Source organism: Pan paniscus, chromosome 8 (assembly GCF_029289425.2).
Source record: "Pan paniscus chromosome 8, NHGRI_mPanPan1-v2.0_pri, whole genome shotgun sequence".
Taxonomy (NCBI): Eukaryota; Metazoa; Chordata; class Mammalia; order Primates; family Hominidae; genus Pan; species Pan paniscus.
The window spans coordinates 80,316,995-80,341,363 of record NC_073257.2 but is presented as its reverse complement, the minus strand read 5'-3'; the positions used below and the strand labels follow the sequence as shown (position 1 = coordinate 80,341,363).

General features: G+C 42.0%; 1 protein-coding gene across 2 annotated transcripts in view; it reads right to left on the bottom strand.

Moving 5' to 3' along the window:
- The window catches only part of MYPN (myopalladin), a 105,216-nt gene that overhangs the window by 33,930 nt on the left and 46,917 nt on the right, over positions 1-24,369 (bottom strand). For both annotated transcript variants that reach the window (XM_057298911.1, XM_024930531.4), the window contains exons 6-11: positions 19,397-19,538; positions 16,276-16,299; positions 12,210-12,326; positions 11,363-11,735; positions 3,364-3,954; positions 2,560-2,698 (exon numbers count right to left, since the gene is read on the bottom strand). In XM_057298911.1, the coding sequence (XP_057154894.1) occupies positions 2,560-2,698; positions 3,364-3,954; positions 11,363-11,735; positions 12,210-12,326; positions 16,276-16,299; positions 19,397-19,538 (1,386 nt within the window). The remainder of the gene's footprint in view (positions 1-2,559; positions 2,699-3,363; positions 3,955-11,362; positions 11,736-12,209; positions 12,327-16,275; positions 16,300-19,396; positions 19,539-24,369) is intronic.

Here is a 24,369-nt window from a genome sequence, read left to right as displayed (position 1 = left end):
GGAGAAAATTGTTTATAGTCAGTAATATTCATTGTTCAAGGACTTCTGATTTATTTTCATGCTCAGCACAATGTGTTAATGCTAGATCATGCAAATGTTCTAGGACAGTGTATTCTTTATTTACTTAGAACTAAAATAGGGCAAGAGAACCCAGCTTTCTGGACCTAAAAGTTTTCAAAGCAAAACAAATGCATACTCTTCCGAAGGAATCATTTGCACCCCATTCCCACATGTGTAGGCTAATATGGGAATGAGAACACAGATTATTTTCATTCCTGTGACCCCGGACTGCAGGCCTAGACGACTATCAATACACAGGGGTCTCTTCATAATTTTTCTCTGCTTGTCTAGTGTTTTTACACTTTCCTAAGCTGACTTTCTTCTTAACTTCACCAGCGTGGGTCACAGTATATTTTAGACAGTTCTTCATGATGTTTTTACTATCATTTCCGAAGGCAGCAATGGATAAAACAATATTATAATATGATCATCATTTTATTTCCCAAAACTTCCTCAGAGTCAACATCTGCCATCCAAATGCAAGCATTCTATCTCAGACAGCTCCCAGTTTCCCGAATTTCATTTATGCAGCTTGGATTTCATTATCCATGGCATGGAATGTAGTCTAAGATCAATTCTGTAATTAACCAACTGTAATAATTCTCAGAATAATAATTCTCAGGAGAATGACATATGTCACAAATATTCAGAGGAGAGTGTTGAGATGCTTTTAGAGACTTTCCTAGTTCCTGCGATTAGTCCAGAAGTTAATTCATGATGGAGGTTTAAGAGAGATTTCTACTGGGTTTATGGCATTCAACTTGTGGAATTTCACGTTTACATGTACACACATGTCAGGTAACTAAGAGAAAAACCCTTCTTTCCCCTGAGCTGGGCAATGGGGTATCCTGGATCTACCTACAGAGTAACTATAAAAGTAAAATCAAACAGCGTATGTGCGAGCTAGCATTGTTTTTACAAGGCTCTAATTGCTCTCTCTCCGAGTTGTAAAAGACATAGGCTGAATACAGCTATAATTACAATGACACTTAGAAGGATTAACAGCCACAAGTGTGGTGACAGTATTATAGGAAAACAAATCTGCATTAGACAGAGCAACATGTATAGAGCTTGAAGGTAACTGTTCTCATAAAACTGAAAACACTGCAGCGTTTCAGGGAAAATGTGAGAGTATCCTGGAAACCATAGGTCTAGTTCTAGTTCCACTACTGAGCCTGTGCCTTAGTTTCTCTGTCTAGAAGATGGAAGAGAAGAATAGTAGCGTTGGCATTTGCCTCCTAGAAATAGATGAAATTTGGTGAAATAATCCATGAAAAGTATACTCAGTTATGGCAAGTTTAAATATTCTCCTTAATAATTTTAAGTGAATTTTTAAAAGATTTTAAGAAGCACATTTTCAAAAGAATCCACTCAGTATAAGTTGCTCAATATATAACACAATTGCAAATTACTATATACCCATGGCTCCACTGGAAGTAAGAGACAGAAACACTAAGGAAAACAGCATATGGTCTGGGAAATCGAGAGCTTTGTTTCTAGGAGTCCACAAATTCCACAATATTTGGCATACTGTACTGACTGAAATTTTGTAATATTTTTATCAGTTCCCATCTTGGGAAATAAACCAAGAGTTAGATTATTAAAATGTAAACCTGCATTAAAAATAACCACTGGATTCTCAAAAGCAAAAATAAATGCCTCAAATAAGAAAACGTTCAATCTATCTTTCTTTTGTTTGAATGATGCTCACAGGTGGCTTTCCTCTTTTTCCTTTGGTGTAAGCATTTACTAGAAAGCAAAGAGTTGTATAGGTTGAACAACAGGATGTTGCCTAATGGCTATTTCACATGATTCAACCTAATATAAGGATTGAGAGGTACTGGTGATCAAACTTTTAAGCACATTAGATTGAAGATTAGACAGCTTAGAACCCCAGAATTCCTTAAAGTCTAGGTCATAGGCTGGGTGTGGTGTCTTATGCCTGTAATCCCAGCACTTTGGAAGGCTGAGGCAGGAGGATTGCTTGAGCCCAGGAGTTTGAGACAAGGCTGGGCAACATGGCAAGACCCCTGTCTCTACAAAAAATTAAAAAATTAGCCGGGCCTGTAGTCTCAGCTACTTGGGAAGCTAAGGCAAGAGGAACACTTGAGCCCAGGAGGTCAAGGTTGCAGTGAACCGTGATCGTACCACTGCACCCCAGCCTGGGTGACAGATCGAGACCTGTCTCAAAAACGTTTAGATTGTAAACTGAGGTGAGGATGCTGGGATGCGCAATAGATTGTCTACTCTCTTCTTTAATATATCTTATTCTGGGTAAATACATGTAAACAAGTAAACTGAGTTAACTACTGGGAGAATTAAGAACCGCAGATCCACACAGGCAGGTTTCTCACGTGACCTTTGGTTAGTCTGTGCTCTACCATCTGAGCTGCAACATCAGCCTCACTGAGGTTACCTGAGTATCCGAGGACTGAATCAAGCAAAATTAAATTCCTTACAATAAAATTTCAATAAACCTTCTGAATCCAACAATCTTACCTGCTGGTTTGGTCTGACATCACTGAAAGTTATTTTTTTCCCCAAGTCTCGAATCACTGCGTTCTTAGTTTCACGAATGTTATCATCATTCACTGGTTGAGGAGACTTTGTATTTTTCTTCGCTAATCCCTGGGATGGCCTGTAAGATAAATCCACACCCAACACACCCATGAAAAGCACTGGCCAGGGTAAAAAGGCCTAGAAATCAGAGTGGTTGAAATGACAACCAGAAACCAGCGGTCATTAGGCACTTAGGGAATTAAGCCCTGTGCAGAGAATCGGTATTTGTAAAGGTCTTTTTGATACTTTAATTAAAAAAAATTTTTTTTGAGACAGAGTCTCTGTCATCCAGGCTGGAGTGCAGTGGTGTGATCTCGGCTCACTGCAACCTCCGCCTCTTGGGTTCAATGATTCTCCTGCCTCAGCCTCCTGAGTAGCTGGGATTACAGGCATGCACCAACACGCCCAGCTAATTTTTTGTGTTTCTCCTAGAGACGGGGGTTTCACCATGTTGCCCAGGCTGCTGTCAAACACCAGAACTCAAGTGATCTGCCTTCCTCGGCCTCCCAAAGTGCTGGGATTACAGGCATGAGTTACCACACCTAGCCTGATATTTTAATTATTAATAATCATTCAAAGTAATCATCCCCTTTGTCCTGAAGTGTTCCACATCCATTCTGTGTCTAAGAGAATAAGATTGTCTAGGAATCCACAAAATGAGAGCCCTGTTTCTGATCAAGCTATTCAATGCGCACATTGCCTCTTAACTAGCATCTTACATCAAGAAACCTCAATGACACTTACATGGATGGTGCACTTCTAGGCAGCCCCATGGCATTTGTGGGTGGGACGGCAGGGAGAGAAGGCAGAACAGAGCTGAGGAAAGCCACTGGGTTCTGAATCCGGCTGGTAGGAGAGACAGGAATTGGGGACACACAGCGGGGCTGAAACTGGTTTCCGCTGGGGATGGAAAATGTGAATGGTGGCGGTGTTGGTTCTGTTGGGCCTGGTGGGAGTGGCTCATTTTGGATGGAAAGCCCTCCTGGAGATTTGGTTTGCACAGAGGGGTGAGACACTAAGAGGCTTTCTTTGCTCACTGTCCTCTGAATAGTTTGAGGAGTGCTGCTCAAAGTGAACACCGGAGAGCTGGAAGGGGCCACAGTTGCTGCGGTGGTGTTCGTGGAGGGGAAGAAATACTTCGGCCGGGCCAAGCTGAACGTCTGTGATGAAGGAGCCTTCACCTGCTTACTGGATGTTGTCACCGCTGGGGGAGCAGTGGAGTTCAAAACAGTCATGTTGAAAGGAAACTCCTTAGGAGATGAAGGAGGTGCGTTTTGCAACTGGTGTTGTTCCAGTAAGACTTGGTTATGAAGCTGTTGTAACTGAGTGGAATCACTGTACACAAAACAAGGGTGGAGAGAGAGAAGGAAATGTGTTATTATTGGCCTCACCTTTCAAACAATGTTCAGACAGACTGTTTATAACTTGATGATAGGCGGGGCATGGTGGCTCATGCCTGTAATCCCAGCACTTTCGGAGGCGGAGACAGGTGGATCACTTGAGTCCAGGAGTTTGAGACCAGCCTGGGCAACATGGTGAAACCCCGTCTCTACAAAAAAAAAAAAAAAAAAAAAAAATTATATATACATATATATTAGCCAGACATGGTGGTGCACGCCTGTAGCCCCAGCTACTCAGGAGGCTGTGGTGGGAAGATTGCTTTAGTGATCCCAGGAGGATCCCAGGAAGATCACTTGAGATCCCAGGCTTGAGCCTGGAGGCGGAGATTGCAGTGAGTCCTGATCATGCCACCTCACTCCAGCCTCAGTGACAGAGTGAGGCTCATCTCAATAAATAAATAAATAAATAAATAAATAAATAAATAAAATAACTTGATGTTGATAAAGAACACACAACCAGAGTGGCAAGAAATCAGCTGATCAATAATTGGTGAGTTTGTCTTTCCTTCTTTCCAAGGGCGTCCTTCACACTGTATTCTTTGTATTGCGACCTTGGAGTTGTGCAACAAAGAGTTTATAAATTGGAAAAGAGAAATAGAGACAATGTTTCTCTTGTAGGCAGTGCTCAAAGTTCTGATGATCAGAGGAAAGTATCCCAGCTTCAGAACAGAAGGCACTGAGCTACACGCCAGTGTGAGTTACTGAAAAGGGCTGAATTCTCCATGAGAACATGCTGTATTCTCCACTCTGCCTTGTTTTAGAGCCGACCTTAACAAAGAAGCCGGATGTGTCTCAGAGAGGTTTCTCATTCTCTCGCGATAACAAACCTTTATAGATAAAGTGACCATATGTCCCCATACATTCAGGAAGGTCCTGGTTTAACATCTTTTCCTGGCATCATTATTTTTGTTTTTGTTTTTCTTTTTTTTGAGACAGAGTCTCACTCTGTTGCCCAGGCTGGAGTGCAGTGGTGCGATCTTGGCTCACTGCAACCTCTGCCTCCTGGGTTCAAGCGATTCTTGTGCTTCAGCCTCCCAAGTAGCTGGGACCACAGGTGTCTGCCACCATGCCCGGCTAATTTTTGTATTTTTAGTAGAGACAGGGTTTCACCATTTTGGCCAGGCTGGTCTTGAACTCCTGACCTCAAATGATCTGCCCGTCTTGGCCTCCCAAACTGGTGGGATTACAGGCGCGAGCCACCATGCCCGGCCCTGACATCATTATTAATAGAACTCACTTTCACTCTCAGAAATGTCCTAATTTGAATGATGATTATATGCTCACCCTGATTATAAACCTTGCCTTAGACTTTTATTGTTCCTAAAAGGAGAAAGATCAAACTGGAAGCAGTTTCTCCATTTATAGAACCTGAGTCACAGAGGCATCACGTGATTTGCCTTAATGCTCCATTGAATTCAATGGTCTATTGAATTTCTCTTCACAAAAGAGTTATTTTTTAACAAAGAAAGTGCAACAAAAATGTCTTAAAATCATATATGCATAAAGTCATTAAGGCTGTCAAACTTTGATGTTTAGGAGAATCTACTGTTGAATGAGTAACCACGGGAAGACCCATAGGTGAGATCACAGTGCTTCAGGACCACTAATTATATGTTCTTTATTCTATTTTTATTTATTTAATTATTTTAGGCAGAGTCTTACTCTGTCACCTAGGCTGGAGTACAGTGGCACAATCACGGCTCACTGTAGCCCCAACCTCCTGAGTTCAAGTGATCCTTCTGCCTTAGCCTCCCAAGTAGCTGGGACCACAGGTGCATGCCTCCACACCCAGCAATTTTTTATATTTTTTGTAGAGTTGGGGGTCTCGTCATGTTGCCCAGGCTGGTCTCAAACTCCTGAGCTCAAGCAATTTGCCCGCCTTGGCCTCCAAAAGTGCTAGAATTACAGGCAAGCGCCTGGCTGGTTTTATGTTCTTTGGAAATATGTGTTGCTTTTGGGACACAAAGACTCTGCATTATAAGGAATATAAAAGAAATTATTAAGGATTTTGAATTCTTAAGATAAAATGCCAGACAACAAACTTGAGATACTGTATCAAGTACTTTTGAAAGCAGTTTTGGCAACGACAATTTCTGGCAGTGTGTGCTGGAGCCAGTTCACTGGCTTTGAAGAACAGGTAGTGCACATCTCAACTACCCATTCGATGACTTTCTCTTAGTAGCTTGAAATTGGTGCAAATGCTAAAAATCAGGGCTTTCTCACCCCTGTCAGTCATTAAACATTTGCCAGTGCATCACTGACTTGGAAAACTAGTTCTGAGTAAATCTGCTATGGTTTTAGCAGTAGTCACTGTGCTGGTTGCACATTTGAATCACCTGGAGACTGTAAAAGACAAATGAACCTTGCTGCTTTAGGCACCTGCTCAGAGTTAATTTACCTGGGATGGAATTCAGACAGAGTTATTATTATCTTTTCAAATGTAGGTCAGTCATTCTCAAACTTTACTGGGCCTCAGAATCCTCTGGAGGGCCTGTTAAAACACAGGTTTCTGGCCCCCATCCCCAGAGTTTCTCATTCGGCAGGTGTGGGGTGGGGCCTGGGAGTCTGCATTCCAACCAAGCTTCCAGGTGATGCTGATACAGCGGGTCTGCCAACCACAAAGCCCCAGGTGATTCTCACAGTCATCCAGGACTGAGAACTGCTGCCCTAAAGAAACATTTGGCCCCAAAGCATAGGCTTTCCTAGTATATTCTGACTTTTGTCTGACATTATCTCACTTTTAAATGTTAATTATTGTGTTTTCCTGGGTATAGAGGGTGGGTGGTAGGGAGTGGGGAATAGTAGCAACTCTCAGGGTTATTTCTTTTTATTTCTTTTTTCTTTCTTTCTTTCTTTTTTTTTTTTTTTTTGACAGAGTCTTGCTCTGTTACCCAGGCTGGAGTGCAGTGGCATGATCTCAGCTCACTGCAACCTCTGCCTCCTAGATTCAAACGATTCTCCTGCCTCAGCCTCCTAAGTAGCTGGGATGACAGGCATGCACCACCATGCCTGGCTAATTTTTGTATTTTTAGTAGAGACGGGGTTTCACCATGTTGGCCAGGGTAGTCTAGAACTCCTGACCTCAAGTGATCCAACTGCCTTGGCCTCCTAAAGTGCTGGGATTACAGGCTTGAGCCACTGTGCCCGGCCGGGGTTATTTCTCTAACTCTAGACCAGTGATTTCCAAACTGGCTGCACATTAAAATAATCTGTGGAGAGATTCTGATTCAATTGAGTTGGAGGGCATAAATGTTTTTTAAAAGCTCCACATTTTATTCTAGAGTGTAGCCAGGGTGAGGAATCACTGCTCTAGACAGCTTAATATTCAATCTGAAATTTCAAAGTCAGGCTTTGATGATACAAGGTTTAAAAATGACAGCTTCCCTTTCTGTAGCAATTTTAAGATCTACATTATCTCTATTTTCCATATGAATAGCAAATTGAAGGAACAAGCAGAAAATTGTATCCTTGAGAAGACTGAGTCAATATATTTTAATGCAAAGTTGTGAGGTTAAACTAATGAGGTTAAAACTAGTAAGAAAAGGTTGTAGGCATGTAGATTTACAAAGGGTGTGGTGTATGTGTATGTGGTGTGAATATATATATTCATATCTATACTAATGTAAACATATACATATACACAAGAGAAAAGGAAGGCAAAGAATATTAAAGAATTATATAGTGCTGAGAACTATGTTTTTAGAGGGTGTCACTACATGATTTAGTAGAAAGACGTCTTATATTAATTGGAAGTCTCATGTGGCAGGCACTGCTGTCTACTTGATTCCCCCCTTGTAAAAGAACCCGATTTTGTTCATGGTGGCAATATGTGCAGCTAGAGACTGTACTTCCAGCCTCCTTTGCAACTAGTGTCCCATCTGCCTAAATTCTGGCCAAAGAGGCAGAAGCAGATTTTGGTTGAAACCTCTAAGAAGTCTCCTTAGAAGGGATTCTAACATCAAGAGTGTGACTTTTGTCTGGGTGCGGTGGGTGGCTCACACCTGTAATCCCAGCACTTTGGGAGGCCAAGGTGGGTAGATCACAGGGTCAGGCATTTGAGACCAGCCTTGCCAACATGGTGAAACTCCTTCTTTGCTAAAAATACAAAAATTACCCAGGCATGGTGGTGTGCACCTGTAATCACAGGTACTCGGGAGGCTGAGGCAGGAGAATTGCTTGAACCCGGGAGGCAGAGGTTGCAGTGAGCTGAGATCACGCCACTGCACTCCAGCCTGGGCGACAGAGCAAGACTCCATCTCGGAGAAAAAAAAAAAAAAAGAATATGACTTCTGCCTATTGTCCCTTCTGACTGCCTAAACTGTAGATGTGGTGACTTGACCACCATCAGCCGTCTTGGACCATGAGGGGACCTGGAGAAGAAGCCAGTGTTTGGGATGGCAGAGCAGAAAGACAGAAGGAGACTGGATTCTTAATGACCATGGAACCCACATCACAGCCCCAGACTCCCTGTCTACTTTATGTGAGAGAAAATAAACCCTCAAGTATTTAAACCCTGTTAGTTTGGGTTGTCTGCAAAGTGAAGCTCAACTTAATCCTAACGGACGTACCTGAGGACTGAACTCTGACCTTTTTCCATGCTCAAATCCTATTCTAAGGGGCCTAGAGAGAGAAGTCACTTCTTTTTTTTTTTTTTTTTTTTTTTTAAATTTGAGACGGAATCTCATTCTGTTGCCCAGGCCGGAGTGCAGTGACGCGATCTTGGCTCACTGCAAGCTCCGCCTCCTGGGTTCACGCCATTCTCCTGCTTCAGCCTCCCAAGTAGCTGGGACTACAGGCGCCCGCAACAACACCTGGCTAATTTCTATTTTGTATTTTTTTTAGTAGAGACGGAGTTTCACCGTGTTAACCAGGATGGTCTCGATCTCCTGAACTCGTGGTCCGCCCGCCTTGGCCTCCCAAAGTGCTGGGATTATAGGCATGAGCCACCATGCCTGGCCGGAAAGTCACTTCTACAAGCCATAAAATCTCATGAAACAGGTCTTTTTTTTTTTTTTTTTTAAAGAAATAATCTCATTCTGTCGCCCACGCTAGAGTGCAGTGGCGCGATCTTGGTTCACTGCAACCTCTGCGCCTGGGTTCAAGCAATTCTCCCACCTCAGCCTCCTGAGTAGCTGGGATTAAAGGCACGCGCCACCACACCTGGCTAATTTGAAACAGGCCTTTTTGACCCCGTGTATGGTGGTTTTCTTTTCATCCCGACTCTGGCATGGCATCACATGACAAACAGCGGATTCCCTTATTTTAACTTGAACAATCCTTTCTACTGACTCCAAGTTTTCAGACAAAACTTAACTCTTTCAATTGCCAGCCATAGAATCCCCAGCCCCACCTATGACTGGTAAGTCCCTGCTTTGAGATGTTCTGCCTTTTTGGGCCAAACCAATGTTTGTCTTCTTGTATTGATTTATGATTTTACCTGCAATTCTTGTCTTCCTGAAACGCATAAAACCAAACTGCAACCTGACTGCCTTGGGTGCACTTTCTTAGGACCTCTGGAGACTGTATTTCCCTGGGCCGCAGTCACTCATATTGACTTAGAATAAACCTCTTTAAATATTTTGGCAGAATTTTTTTTCCATCATCATATGTAACGGCCCCTAAAACTGTTACTGGGGGAGAGACAGTCCTACAAAGGAGGCAATTCCCCAGGAGGTTGTTTGGGGTTACCTGTTCCCTGTAACTCCCTTCTCTGAGAACTTCTCCCACCCAGTTTCTTCCAAAGGTAAATCCTCTAATAGTTGAGTGTACTGGGGAGGGGGCAGGAGGTCACCTGACCAGCCTGGACCAATTAGAATTGGGAGTTGAGGGGCTGAGACTGATTTAGTTAACAGTGGTACTTGACACAGATCATGATGTGGAATGGGGACATGGCCATGATGGGCCACTTATGAGTTGATGGGTCTTCAAAGAGAGAAGAATGGATCAGATAAGTAAAGAGGAAACAAGGAGATGCTCACGTAGACAGAGGGCGAACCAGCCGCGCAAGCTCCATCAGACAGAGGCTGGACTGACCTGTGATCCTGAGTGACAGGTGAAGAGGCCCAGCTCCCGCCTCTCTAGTTCTTCTCCTGCAGGGTTTGGTTGTGTTTGGTTTACCCATTTCTGCCTATATCCCTGCAATAACCTCTTCCCCTCTTTTTACTTTAAGTGGATTCCTGTTTCCTGTGACTGACAGGACTTTGAGGGGACTGACATTTCTGGATGTGACTTGCTTAGAGGCATGTTTCACAACATTGAATCTTATGTCCAGAATTTTGCCTTATATAGTGGTGAGCAGAATATAAAACTAAACACGAATGGCTTCTAGTGAACATCTCATGGTGATGAGCAACACACAGTGGGTGCACTGGGACTGTAGAGTTTGATGTTGACATTTAAAGGTTTTTGTAATTAGAAACAATTTTTTATCATTTTGATGTGTGGATGAAACAGGAAATAATAGCAATATCATGCCCTGTATTTGCTTTGTTATGGATAGACATTTTAAACATTGCAACATGGCTTTCTAGAGAGTCAGGACAACAACCACAGTAGGCTCCTGAGTTGAGTCAGAAAATCATGACCACTTACTCATCCTATTATATTCATCCAGCAGCAGCTAGGAACTATCTAAAAAATACTAAATAGCTTTTCCATAATGACTACAGAAGCTTAAGTTGAAGCAGAAATGGGAAATATAAGGATGAAATTAGAGACTGTAAAGAAGATTAGACACAAAAAAGTCTTTATAAGAGAAGCACAGAAGTACTTTACCTGGGGCCTCTAATGTCAGAATGTCAGACAAATGTTTCTGAATTAGTTTAAGTGCAACATTGCTTGGAGGTAGATTATTAATTAAGGATAATAGTGATAGTATGCTTCTATTGATGTAAGGATGTATATTTGGCAAAACATTTAATGTGTATTTTCTCATTTGGGAATTCCCCTTTTTGGTTCCATCTTTTTTTTTCCTGGACAAGTCTTGCTCTGTCACCCAGGCTGGGGTACAGTGGCACGATCACAGCTCACTGCAGCCTGAAACTCCTAGGCTCAAGTGATCCTCCTGCCTCTGTCTCCCACGTAGCTAGGACTATAGGTGTGCACCACCACGCCTGCTAATTTTTTTACTTAAAAATTTTTCTTTTAGAGACAGAGGTCTCACTATTTTTCCCAGGCTGGTCTCGAATTCCTGGGCTCAAGCGATCCTCCTGCCTCAGCCTCCCAAAGTGCTGGGATTATAGGTGTGAGCAACTGTGCCTAGCTGAGTTCCATTACTTTTAAGGAGATCAGATTCAAGAAAAGATCACAGAAGCTTCTGGTTATTCATCCTACTTTTTACTTACAGTTTGGGTTTGGCCAGAACTGGAGGGGGCTCTTTCATGGGGGAAGAAGGCTCTGGGGTTTTTGTTGCCTGTCCGTTGAACCTCTCCTGGAAAGAATCGGGCCTGGTCTGTCCGGTGGTCACCACACCAGCCTCAGAGGATGCTTCACTTCCTTTGTCATCTTCAGGCAGGTTGAAGTGCACACGAAGCCCAATCCTGGAGCTGGACCGGGGCTCATTGTGGTTCACCAGAACCCCCTCGAGTTTGGGTTTGGGGGGTTGTTCCACAGATGGAGGCTCTGAGTGGGGTGGGGAGGGCTGTGGCTCAATAGCTGCCAGGTTGGTGGTGGAGTTGGCTGAGTGAAGAGACCCGTTGTTGCTGAGGTCCTCATTTCCTGAAAGGACAATCACAGGACCTGAGCTGTCAGCCACTGTAAGCCTGAATTGGGGCATGTGCACAAATGGGAAAGTGTTCACACCAGAGGAATGTATGAATGGGAAAATGCTTGTCAAAAACAGATCATCATCGGGGCATTAAAGAATGGTAAGGATACAGGAAAAAAATAAATTAAAAATAAAAAACTAAATTTAAAATCTAAGTACCCTTTTGGAAAGAAATTTAGAAATGTATTGAGATGTTCTCTTAGGAAATATAATGATGACAGCAGGTTAACTGGGGTGGTGGCTGTAAGCGCAATAAGAAGTTGAAAATTGGACACTGTTCAAGAACATTTTCCTCAATAATTCAAATCTTTTTAGAAGAGCCAAGCCAGCTTTGTATGAAAAACAGTAAGGAATGGTCACACAAAATCTGCATATTCACACTCAAAGTCATAGGCTAAACTGTTCTAGCATTAAAGGGTCCTTACCTCTCACGTGCAGCTGTGCAATGCTTGACACTGTGCCGTATTTGTTGCTTGCAGTACATGTGAAGCACCCAGAATCTTCTGCAAACACCTCAGCAATGACCAAGGTGCAAATCTCCTCTATATGCCAGTGAAACAGAATGGTTACTGACTTCATTATGAAAACAGAATTATAGAATTTACTGGTATCAGATGATGATTCTACAAAGTCAATATAAAAAGCTGGCTATATTAATTCTTTGAAAACAATTATTTGATTGAATTGACTGATTAGTAGGCAAAATGAGTCAAAGAATGTAGAAACAATAACTCCATGCAGACAGGCCAAGTACTGACAAGGGGATTTTTTTGTTTTTTTAGGTGGAGTCTCGCTCTGTTGCCCAGGCTGGAGCGCAGTGGCAAGATCTCGGCTCACTGCAACCTCCACCTCCCAGGTTCAAGTGATTCTCCTACCTCAGCCTCCCGAGTAGCTGGGACTACAGGCATGTGCCACCAAGCCCGGCTAATTTTTGTATTTTTAGTAGAGATGGGGTTTTGCCATGTTGGCAGACTGGTCTCAAACTCCTGACCTCAGGTGATCTGCCCGCCTTGGCCTCCCAGAGTCCTGGGATTACAGGCGTGAGCCCCCATGCCCGGCCTGACAAGGGGATTTTGTAAAAATATGGATTCTCAGATAATCTTCTATTTTTATGTCATCAGTACAGATGGCAAAAATAGAAATGTATAACAATAAACTTAAAAAATCACAAAAACAAATTAGGAGTCAAAGGAAAAGGAAGTTTCTGTGAAATTAAAGGACTAATAAAACATTTTCTAAGCCTAGATCTCTCACTATTTCCTTGGGGAACTTTTGCATTGAGATTATTTTAAACAAGGACCACAATTTAAAATTGGACAGCAAATAAATATTTTGCTTTACTAGTAGTAATGAGCTGATAGAGTAACTTGAAATTCTGTGTGAAAGAAGAGTGAAATGCATTTCTACTTTTGTATTACTGTGGTAATTCTTATGGATTACTCTGATACACTGTGAATGATGATTCTCTGTGAATAACTACAGAGGTGATTCCCAGGTAGAACCACATGATTACAGTCCAAAATTATTAAAGTTAGATATTCCTTGACAGCTAATAAAGAGGAGGTATAAGACAGTAGCATAAACCTCCAGTTATCACTCCATTGAACTGACATTAAAAACAAAATTATTAAGAAATAGTTGCATTAGGAGAAACTTGGCAGGCATCTCAGTGCTTCATGATAATTGAATTGAATTAACTAGACTGTTTCTAGGAAATCTGGCCAGTGGGGCATGGCAGGTAGTATTGAGTATTGCTATTTGAACATGTCCCCCAATGCTCATGTGCTGGAAACAATCCCCAATGCTTCAGTGCTGGGATGTGGAGCCTAAAGGGAGGTGTTTAGGTCGTGATGCCTCTGCCCTAATAAATGGATACATGTTGTTATCTTGGGAGTGGGTTCGTCATGAAAGTAAGAGTGGCCCACTCTCTCCCTCCCTTCTCTTGCGCACTTGCTCTCTTGCCCTTCTGCCTTCTGCCATGGAATGGCACAGCATGAAGGCCCTCACCAGATGCAGGCCCCTTGATCTTGGGCTTTCCAGCCTCCAGAACTGTAAGAAATAAATCCCTGTTCTTTATTAAAAATCACCCAGTTTCAGGTATTCGTTTACAGCAGCACACAGTGGACCAAGGCAAGTACCTACTCAGTAACTCTTCATCCTCCTACCTCCTTGTTGATAGAACCCTGGCTTTGTCTACTCTACTTGGAGTGGTCATATGTTCTGAAGAAAGCTGGTTCCTCTCAGCCTCAGATGGTAAATCATGACTGGTCTAAGCCAGTCAAGCTAACTCTATTCTTGTTAAGTGGTAGTTGAGACACACAATTCCAGTCAGTGTGATATTGAAACCATAACCACAGGGTTGACAAGAATTGCATACTAGGTTCTGGACAGAAATATAGTTAAGCATTAATCAGGCTGCACTTTGACCCACTTCCTTTGTCACTAAAAGTCACATAGCAGTAGATCCTGACCATTTGCATCCCCTTGTTCCTATAGATAGGATTTCTGACATTAGGATCATAAGAATGTTTAAGAATTGATTTGCATCCCCGTTGTTGCTATAGACAGGATTTCTTTTATTTTTTATTTATTTATTTATTTTTGAGATGGAGTCTCACTCTGTCACCTGGGCTGGAGTGCAGTGGCGTGATCTTGGCTCACTGCAAGCTCTGCCTCCCGGGTTCACACCATTCTCTCGCCTCAGCCTCCCGAGTAGCTGGGATTACAGGCGTCCGCCACCACGCTGGGCTAATTTTTTGTATTCTTTTTAGTAGAGACGGGGTTTCACCGTGTTAGCCAGGATGGTCTCGATCTCCTGACCTCATGATCCACCCGCCTCAGCCTCCCAAAGTGCTGGGATTACAGGCGTGAGCCACCGCACCCAGCTGCTATAGACAGGATTTGTAACATTAGAATCATAAGGCTTCTATTTTTTTTTTGAGACAAGGTCTTGCTCTGTTGCCCAGGCTGGAGTGTAGAGGCATAATCTTGGCTCACTGCAACCGCCACCTCCAAGGCTTGAGTGATCCTCCCACCTGAGCCTCCCGAGTAGCTGGGACCACAGACATGCACCACCATGCCTGGCTAAGTTTTGAGTTTTTGTAGAGGTGGGAGTCTCACTATATTGCCTAGGCTGGTCTTTAACTCGTGTGCTCAAGCAATCCTCCCACCAAAGTGTTGGGATCACAGGTGTGAGCCACTGTGCCCAGCCTCATAAGGCTTTTGTTTAAGGATCTCTTAAGACATTTTTTTCAGACCATGAATTCCAGCAACCAGTTTGAAGACCCCCACAGAGGATCGAGATCAGCATGAGAACCCGGCTTCTTCATCTCCCTGTCCCGTGACTTCACCCCGCACTTTTTAACCAACCAGTGATCTCCGCTCTTCAACCCACTCCAAAACCCTTAAAAACCCTATCCTGGCTAATTTTTGTAAATTTAGTAGAGATGGGGTTGTATGTATGTTGGCCAGGCTGGTCCTGAACTCCCAATCTCAGGTGATCCACTCGCCCCAGCCTCCCAAAGTGCTGGGATTACAGGCGTGAACCACCATGCCCGGCCTGAAGAGAGAATTATAATAATGAGATCACAAACCAGCTTTCTGTCACAGGGTTGCAAATACAATCTGATTTTTCCAGGTGGTCACAGAGAGGGCATTCAGATGTTTATGCCCTGTTTTGTGAGTGACTTGTATTTTCTAACTTCGCCTACTGTCACTTGCATCTCATCGTAGTATCCTCCCAACCAAATCTAATAACATCACAGATATTTTATTGAATCTCTGCAAGCTTCAAAACCTGATGATGCATAAGTTTTGAGATACCTAGGCTATGGAAATGAAATTGACCTAGCATTATAAAAATTGCTTTGCCTAGTTTTGAGAGGGCTCAAATGGCGGCCATTTATGGAGGAAAAATATTCCTAAGAAACACTTCTCAATAACCAAGAACCAGCTGCATTCATGTGAGGTATTAAATATATATTCCAGATTTGCACATGCACCCCTCCTTTCCTCCTACAATAATAGCTATAGTTCATTTGGATGGTTTTTTTTTTTGTTTTTTTGTTTTTTTTTTTTGAGACAGATTCTTGTTCTGTCGTGCAGCTGGACTGTAGTGTCACTATCTTGGCTCACTGCAACCTCCACCTCCCAGGCTCAAGTGATTCTCCTGCCTCAGCCTCCCAGGTAGCTGGGATTACAGACGTGCGCCACTATGCCTGGCTAATTTTTATATTTTTAGTAGAGATGGGGTTTCATTTTGTCATGTTGGCCAGGCTGGTCTTGAACTTCTGATCTCAAGTAATCCGCCCGCCTCGGCCTCGCAAAGTGCTGGAATTACAGACATGAGCCACTGCACCCGGCCCATTTGGATCTTTTTTTCCTAAAACTTTATTTTTCACTTTTTATTCATCTCAGTGTAACTTCATTATGTATTCTTGTATATATAAAATCACTCATATACTAATAAATTAAAGTTGAAATCATCTTTACCTGGCTCTGCCATGGATCGAGGTTCTAAAAGAAAAGAAAGTAAAAGATTCTGAGCATTTATTTTACTGAGAAACTACATGTTCATCAGAAGCTTCCTATAGAATTTCACAGTCTCTTGCACACTCAGGAGTGATACAATAAGGTTATGTGACAATATTAAGTAAGATGATCTCAACAGGGACAGGATGGATATTACAGAAAGGCAGCAAAAGAGCAAAAACTTTTTTTTTTTTTTTTTGAGACTGAGTTTCACTCTTGTTGCCCAGGCTGGAGTGCAATGGCACGATCTCGGCTCACTGCAACCTCTGCCTCCTGGGTTCAAGCAATTCTCCTGGGTTCAAGCAATTCTCCTGCTTCAGCCTCCCAGGTAGCTGGAATTATAGGCATGTGCCACCACGCCTGGCTAATTTTTGTATTTTTGATAGAGATGGGGTTTCATCATGTTGGCTAGGCTGGTCTTGAACTCCTGACCTCAGGTAATCTGCCCGCCTTAGCCTCCCAAAGTGCTGGGATTACAGGCAGGAGCCACTGTGCCTTGCCCAAGAGCAACAAATAAATGATACTGCTTCCTCTTGAAATAAATCTGGGTTTCACTTGGGGTACATAAACCTTAGCCAAGGAGGTTTCTGAGTTAGTTATATTTCAGAAATGACTCTTGCTTTTACTGGCACTCATTCAGCCTTACCTGAAAAAGGTTTGTGAAGATTGAGAGATTGTTCTTGGCTTTGGGCTCTGATATCCTAATAAAATGTACACTATACCTCCTGCTCTGAGGTTTCTAAGATTAAGAGCCTCAAGATAGATCATAGTTTTTTCAAGAGTAGATTTTTTCTTTTTGAGACGAAGTCTCACTCTGTTGCCCAGGCTGGAGTACAGTGGCAAGATCTTGGCTCACTGCAACCTCTGCCTCCTGGGTTCAAGTGATTCTCCTACCTCAGGCTCCTGCGTAGCTGGGACTACAGGCACCTGTCACCACACTCAGCTAAGTTTTGTATTTTTAGTAGAGACGGGGTTTCACCATGTTGGCCAGGCTGGTCTCAAACTTCTGGCCTCACGTGATCCGCCCGCCTCAGCCTCCCAAAGTGCTGGGATTGAAAGGCATGAGCCACCATGCCCAGCCAAGAGTAGGTTCTTATCTTATCTTAAAATTCTTTGGGCTTCATGAAAGTGCCCACGGTGGTACTGAATACAGGTGTTTGATTGATATTGAATTGCCAACACTCAAAAAGTAGTTGTTGAACTTAGTTTTAATCTTCTACACTGGTAGACCCATTGAAGTTTTTTTTTCTCTCTCTCTGTTTTTTTTTTTTTTTTTTTTGAGATAAGGTGTCACTCTGTTGCTCAGGCTGGAATGCAGTGGCGTGATCTCAGCTCACTGCAACTCAGCCTCCTGGGTTCAAGTGATTCTCCTGCCTCAACCTTCAGAGTAGCTGGGACTACAGATGCATGCCACCACACCCGGCTGAGTTTTTTGTTTTTTTTGTTTTTTTTTTTTTTGGTGGAAACAGGGTTTCCCCATGTTGGCCAGGCTGGTCTCAAACTACCGACCTCAGGTGATCCGTCTGCCTTGGCCTGGCCTCCCAAAGTCCTGGGATTACAGGTGTGAGCCACTGTGCCCGGCATCTCTCAGTTTAAATGGCATTCAGAATATATTATTGTTGCTGCTACTACCAATAAAACCTGACAGTAGCTCTGATTCATATGTCACACTGATCTACAGACTGCTATTTTGTGATAGGCAGAAAAAGATTAAGAAAAAAGCAAATAACTCACCACAAAAAATGATGTGTGTGAGGTAATACGTATGTTCATTAGCTCAATTTAGCCATTCCACAATGTATATATATTTCAAAACATCATGTTGTACATGGTAACTTGTAAAATTTTTATCAATCAATGTAAAAAATAAAAAATAAATAAAAGTTATACATGTTCATTATGGAAAAACTAAAAAAATACAGAAATGCAAAAGGAAGTAAAACAATTGACCCTAGACTCACTGCCCAGAGAAAGACTGCCAACATTTTAGCAAATTTCTTTCCCAAGTTTTTCTATAATAGATTGCTCTACATAGTTAATAAAACATATTTTTAAAAAGCAAGTATGTTGCAATGTAGTTTATGGCTGAAATGGGTCAAGGAGAAAGCACTGCATGACAAGGTGAAAGCATTGTGCGATAAGAAAAGAAGAATTAACTATGTAAATTTCTAAATAATTCTTACAATAAAAAAGAGCAAGAACCCAATGTGAAATAAAGAAATACAAAGACTTAAGTAAATATGAAAAAGAAAAGTTTCATCCCAGATTTAATTAGTGAAGTGCAGATTAAAAAAAGTGTTCCCATTTTTGGCCTATAAAATTAGTGAAGATTTTTAATAAAATGGTTAACACTCATTGTTGGTGAAGGTGTGAGATGAAAGGCATTCCCACGTATTGTTGGTTGTAGTAGGATATAGCTAGGGCGACGTGTGTCCCAGTTCAACTGGGGCAGACCTAGTTTATGCCTGGGATCCCTGTATAATTATTAATAGCATCCTCTTTCACTCCCCTAAAGGATCTCATTTTGGCTGATTAATTGTGTGATCATCCTAAATTTAGTTCAACCCTTTGGGGTGGCATTTTGGCAACATATTTTAAAAGCCTTGAAAAAGGTAAATTTATAGCAGCAATTCTCGTACTAGAAATTTATTCCAAGGCAATAACTGTAGATATTCACAGCTACTGGGGAGGCTGAAGCAAGAGAATCGCTGGAACTGAGGAGGTGGAGGTTGCAGTGAGCCGAGATCGTGCCACTGCACTCCAGCCTGGGTGACAGAGTGAGATTCCATCTAAAAAAAAAAAAAGTAAGGAGGCTCTGTGTTTATGGACATGGAAAGGTGTTCACTAAATGTTGAGTAAATAATCAATTTACAAAAAAGAATATGATGCTTTTCTTTAAAAACTATGCATGGAAAAATTCTTGGAGAACATATACTGAAATATTAACAGGAGTATGATTACAGGTGTTTTTTATTCTTTTTGACTATATTTTTAATTAGTTGTTAAAAAGTTATAAAAATAAGTGTGTACAATAAGTTCATAAAAACAAAATATCAGAAAATAATTTAAAGTATTAACTTACTTTTCTGTAAAATCCTAAAATCTGGAGAATCTTCTATTAAAGTCCCTTCTCTATACCACTCAACCTTAGGAGATGGAGCTCCTTTTACTCTGCATTCAAAGACAACCAGCTGACCCTCAGAAGCTGACAAATTTTGTAGCATCTATAATGATAAGAAGAATGTAGTTAGAACAAAAAAGTACACATTTTTGTAATCTAGTTCCGGTGTTGAATTTTAGAAAAAGATGCCGTCTCCGTATTTGGATTTTTCTCCAAAGCATCTACATCTCTAGCAGCTTCAGTTCTGTGGATGTGCATTCAAAAGTAGTTTTGAGAGCTTGTTTGGAGGCTCTAGCAGGCGAGCGTGGCTACTCCTATGCCCTTGACCTAAGATTGGTCCTCCTCTATCAGGGATGGTCATCTTCTTCCACTGAGCGCACAGCTTCGGGAGGGACGCACATGGAACAATGAAGGAGAAAGAGGACACCCGCATAGCCAGCCTGATCAGCTGAATTAATTCTGGCCATCAATGGGGTGACAGATGTCACAGCCAGATCACCCTCACATCCTAAAAGTAGGTTTGAAGACAGAATCATCTGAGCCCATATAAAGCTTTTCCCTCACTATTGTTTTCCTTTCTCTCTCTACCAATGCTAAGTAAATTTATTAAATATTAGGCAAGACATTTTGAGTAATGTAGCTACTTTTAATATAGTGCCTTTGGGGTGGTTTTTTTTGTTGTTGTTTTGGTTTGGGTTTTTTTGTTTTTTTTTTGGTCAGGGGTGTTTTTTTGTTTGTTTGTTTGTTTTTTTCTGAGACAGGGTCTCACTCTCTTTCCCAGGCTGGTGTGCAGTGTTGTGATCATGGCTCACTGCAGCTTCAACCTCCCAGGCTCAAGCGATCCTCTCACCTCAGCTTCCTGAATAGCTGGGACTAAAGGCACAGGTCACCACGCCCAGCTAATTTTTCTTTTTTTTGTAGAGACAGGGTTTTGCCATTGCCCAATCTGATGTCAAACTTCTGGGCTCAAGTGATCCACCCACCTTGGCCTCCCAAAGTGCTGGGATTACAGGCTTGAGCTACCGCACCCGGCCTCAGTACCTCTGTTCTTAAATGCCCAAGTGGTGTTTGATTTCCAGAAATAATAATAATCTTTAAATCTGCAGTGAGTATCTACTAGATGTGTTCAACATAGGCGTGATGTATTAGTCCACAAAAGAATGTGGCTGCTCATAATGTGGAAGGGTTCTATGGCCCAAGTAACTGGTTCTGTCTTCCTAGCTTTGCCTTGTTTACATTCTGCAGTCCTGGAAATTGATTTTCATTGTGCTGTTTTGTTTTTCTTATGTGGTCTTTACAGGATAGGCTCACTAATCTGTTGAGGAATAAAAACAATCACAATCTTTATAAAATCTTAGTCACACATACAGTCATATGTCATTGTAAAATACGTTGTAAATTTGCGAAGGAATCATTAAATGCTTTTCCACACTCCCACAATGAAAGGTTTAGAAAGACCACTTTGAATTGTAAGATATCAGTGTATTCTGTATTAGACTCTAGAAGATAATAAAATGCACATTTTTTCACAACTAGTTTCTTATTCATCATGGTTTGTGAGCTGAAAACCAGACATTCTTTTCTGTAGTTGGCACTTCATGTGATTATGAAATGCTTTTTCGGCACATGTATTGGCATATTTTTGTTTTTCATTTGGCCCAAAGACTGTAAGCATAAAAAAGGTTACAATTAAACTTCCTCCACAAACTCTGTAAGCAACAAATGCTGCATGACTTTCTATTATTACAATTTTTGGACCTGCATTTAGGAAATACTGGCTCTTGCTTCAGAGAAGGGGAAAGCCAATCGTTTTTTCTCTTTTGTCATTCGCTGTTACGAATATTTCGTTATTTTTTACAGTTCTTGTCTGAACAACTTATGATATTCTGTACTTGGTCCTATCGTACTTAATAGCATTTACCTAAGGAGAATATGGGGCTGGGGAAAACCACATAGCATTAGCTGTGTAAGAGACTTTCACCTCAGGGATGTTATGCATTGATATTGTGACAGCCAGGAGGTGCTGTAGTTCAATGCTAGTGTTTTATTCTTTCTGAGGTCCCAAATTTGTTTGCTGAAGTAATTCAGGATGGGATTAGCACCGAGTGGTTTCTGAATTAATAAAGAACTATTTGACCGAAAAATCTTTTTATTATTTGTCTTCCCAAAACATCTACTAATGACAAGAACGGAAAACAGGAAGCATCAGTGAATTTTGGGTGCTCCCGGCAAACTGGTGAGTATGTCCTCCACCCTGACCTCTGAGCAAATTGTGTGCTCAAATGGCAGCTTTGGGGCCCATTGAAAACTTTAATGGCACTTAGACACCTTCCTGGAGCTTATACATAATAAAGTTTTCATTCCTTCTTGAGGCAAACCAATTAGAAAGCCAAACCAAACATCAAAATAGGTGGTGGTGGCAGAAGGGGTTGAGTAAATGAAACAGTACATTCACAGTAGAATGAGGTCAATCTAATATGCTCTGACATGGCCTAAAGTTGAGCTCAGATATATGAGCCAGTTCCCAATCTGCGGAGGTTACACAAAAGCCCTGCTTGCAAAAGGATCTCCTTGAGAAAATATGTTGCTCACAATTTAAACCATCAGTTGGTTGTTATTCATTTAACATCAAAGGGCAAGACTTGTGTTCTATTCAAGAGCCCAGCCTAGTTATGTGAGATACTACGGTGTATGGAATGGGCCTCCTAATGTCTGTGATGGAAGCTCATTCCAGTGTGGCACATCATCAATACTCAGTAAAGGAGGTGCCAAGGGTCATCCCACAAGCCACTTAGAAAACTGTTAAGAGTCATAGTTATAAGGATGAGGATGGTTGTTATTGCTGAAAGCTGCTTTTCTACAAAGTTTCATGAGAAAGAGCTGGCTCACATTGCCACAGATCAGGATCCAAACCAGTTACCCTATTAGAACATAGTGTAGCTGTCATCACGTTCATCACAGCAGTAGGTCTTAGGCTGTTGGTTACTAATGGCATGGGGTGTACAGACTTGATCATATTCATTTCAGCTTCACTGACAACAAATGAGACAGACCAAACAGTCTCCAACTAGCAAAGATTAAGTTAGTCTTTTCTAGGAATTATGAGTCTGGGCTAAAGTCACTATAACCAAAGATCTACAACCTCCTCAGGTATGCAGTATTCAAAGTGCAAATCTATCTTGTGTGGCATCACTAAACTGGTCATCTGGGAGGACATTCTTTGTAGGGTGACTTGACAACATAGAGACTTGGGAAGCTTGTCTTCTTCCATGGCCATTTGACATTTTACTTTTTTTCTCTATTCCTCCTAAAGACACTCTGAAGTCACAAAGTAATGAAAATAATAATTTCTTCTTAGCTGAAATGGAAGGGTTTTTTTTGTTTTGTTTTTTGTTGTTTTGTTTTTTGAGATGGAGTCTTGCTCTGTCACCCAGGCTGGAGTGCAGTGGTATGATCTCAGGTCACTGCAACCTCCACTTCCTGGGTTCAAGTGATTCTCCTGCCTCAGCCTCCCAAGTAGCTGGGACCACAGGCGAGTGCCACCATGCCCGGCTAATTTTTGTGTTTTTAGTTAGAGACGGGGTTTTGCCATCTTGGTCAGGCTGGTCTCGAACTCTTGGCCTCAAGTGATCCTCCTGCCTCAACCTCCCGAAGTGCTGGAATTACAGTTGTGAGCCACCATGCCTGGCCTAAAATGGAAGTTATTTGCCACAGAATAAATGTGTGCCTGCTTTGTGCCCAGCACCATGCCCACTGCTATAAATGTGAGTTGAAAGGATATAGTTCTTGCTTAGGAGATCTATAACCACAAACATAATGCTGGGACATCCTTGAGAAACAGCATCTGCCTTATTGGTTAAAAGATGTCAGCTACAAGGTTCGTTTTGCCATTTTATTTGTTTTTCAATCCAGTTGATAATTTTGCACCTTGGAAGATGCTGCAAGTGCACAGTGCTTTAGGCTGGAGTTGGATCAAAGTGGTTTTTACTGATAAAGAACTGTCTGATTGAAAGCTCTTTTGCCCCTTGACTGTCACAAGTGCCCCATGCAATCATTGAGTAAGAAAAGTCTCCAGAATTGATTGAATGGGGAGAGGGGCCCATGAACTCCAGAAATCTGGATCCCACTACCGGCCCAGTTATTTCAGGGTTTCCTGCCTTTGCTGTTATATAATGAAGTGCTCTTTTTCAAATTCTCGCTTCCCCTGCCCCCTTGCACTCTTCAAATTACTGCTGAAGCAGCTGGGGCCAGGGCTGCTGCAGCCTTGAAAGCCTGCCAGAGCAGCTGCTGCTGGGGTGAGAGCAGTGATAGGAGTAAGATTCTAATTTGATCATCAACCTCCCTTCACATTCAAGAAGTGTGAGTGCTGTTTTCCCCGCATAAACAGAGCAAAAGTATTTTTGATACTGCGTAGAGGATGGAGGATAGTCTATCTCTATCCACAGTTAAAGAGCATTTAAAAACATAGGTATCACCTATGAGTAGAGTAGTGAACTAGTTTTGGAATCCCACAGTCCTCTCTCAAATTCTACCACTGTTTTGCTGGGCTACTCTCCTTTTCATTTTAACTTTCTTTAAAAGAAGATAAGTACTTCGCTGTCACCAGCAGAGGAAGGAGTTAAACAAAACTCTGCTCTCTAACCGTTGCTTTAAAAAAAAAAAACTGGCTTCTTGCCACGATTGGCAAAGAAATGCTTTGTTGGGCAGTATAGAAAGTGAGTCACAGGGAATGGAATGCCAGAAGTCCCTAAACAAGTAAATAGGGCAGGAATAAGCCAAGCAAACATATGCAAATAATCTGTTATCATGGCTCATAGCCACATGATACCATCCATCACTGGTGGCTCTGACTCAGAAACTTGCTAATGACACTGGCAGTGACTATGACTTCAATCCTGCCCTCACTGATGGAAACTAACGCAAGCACATCATTG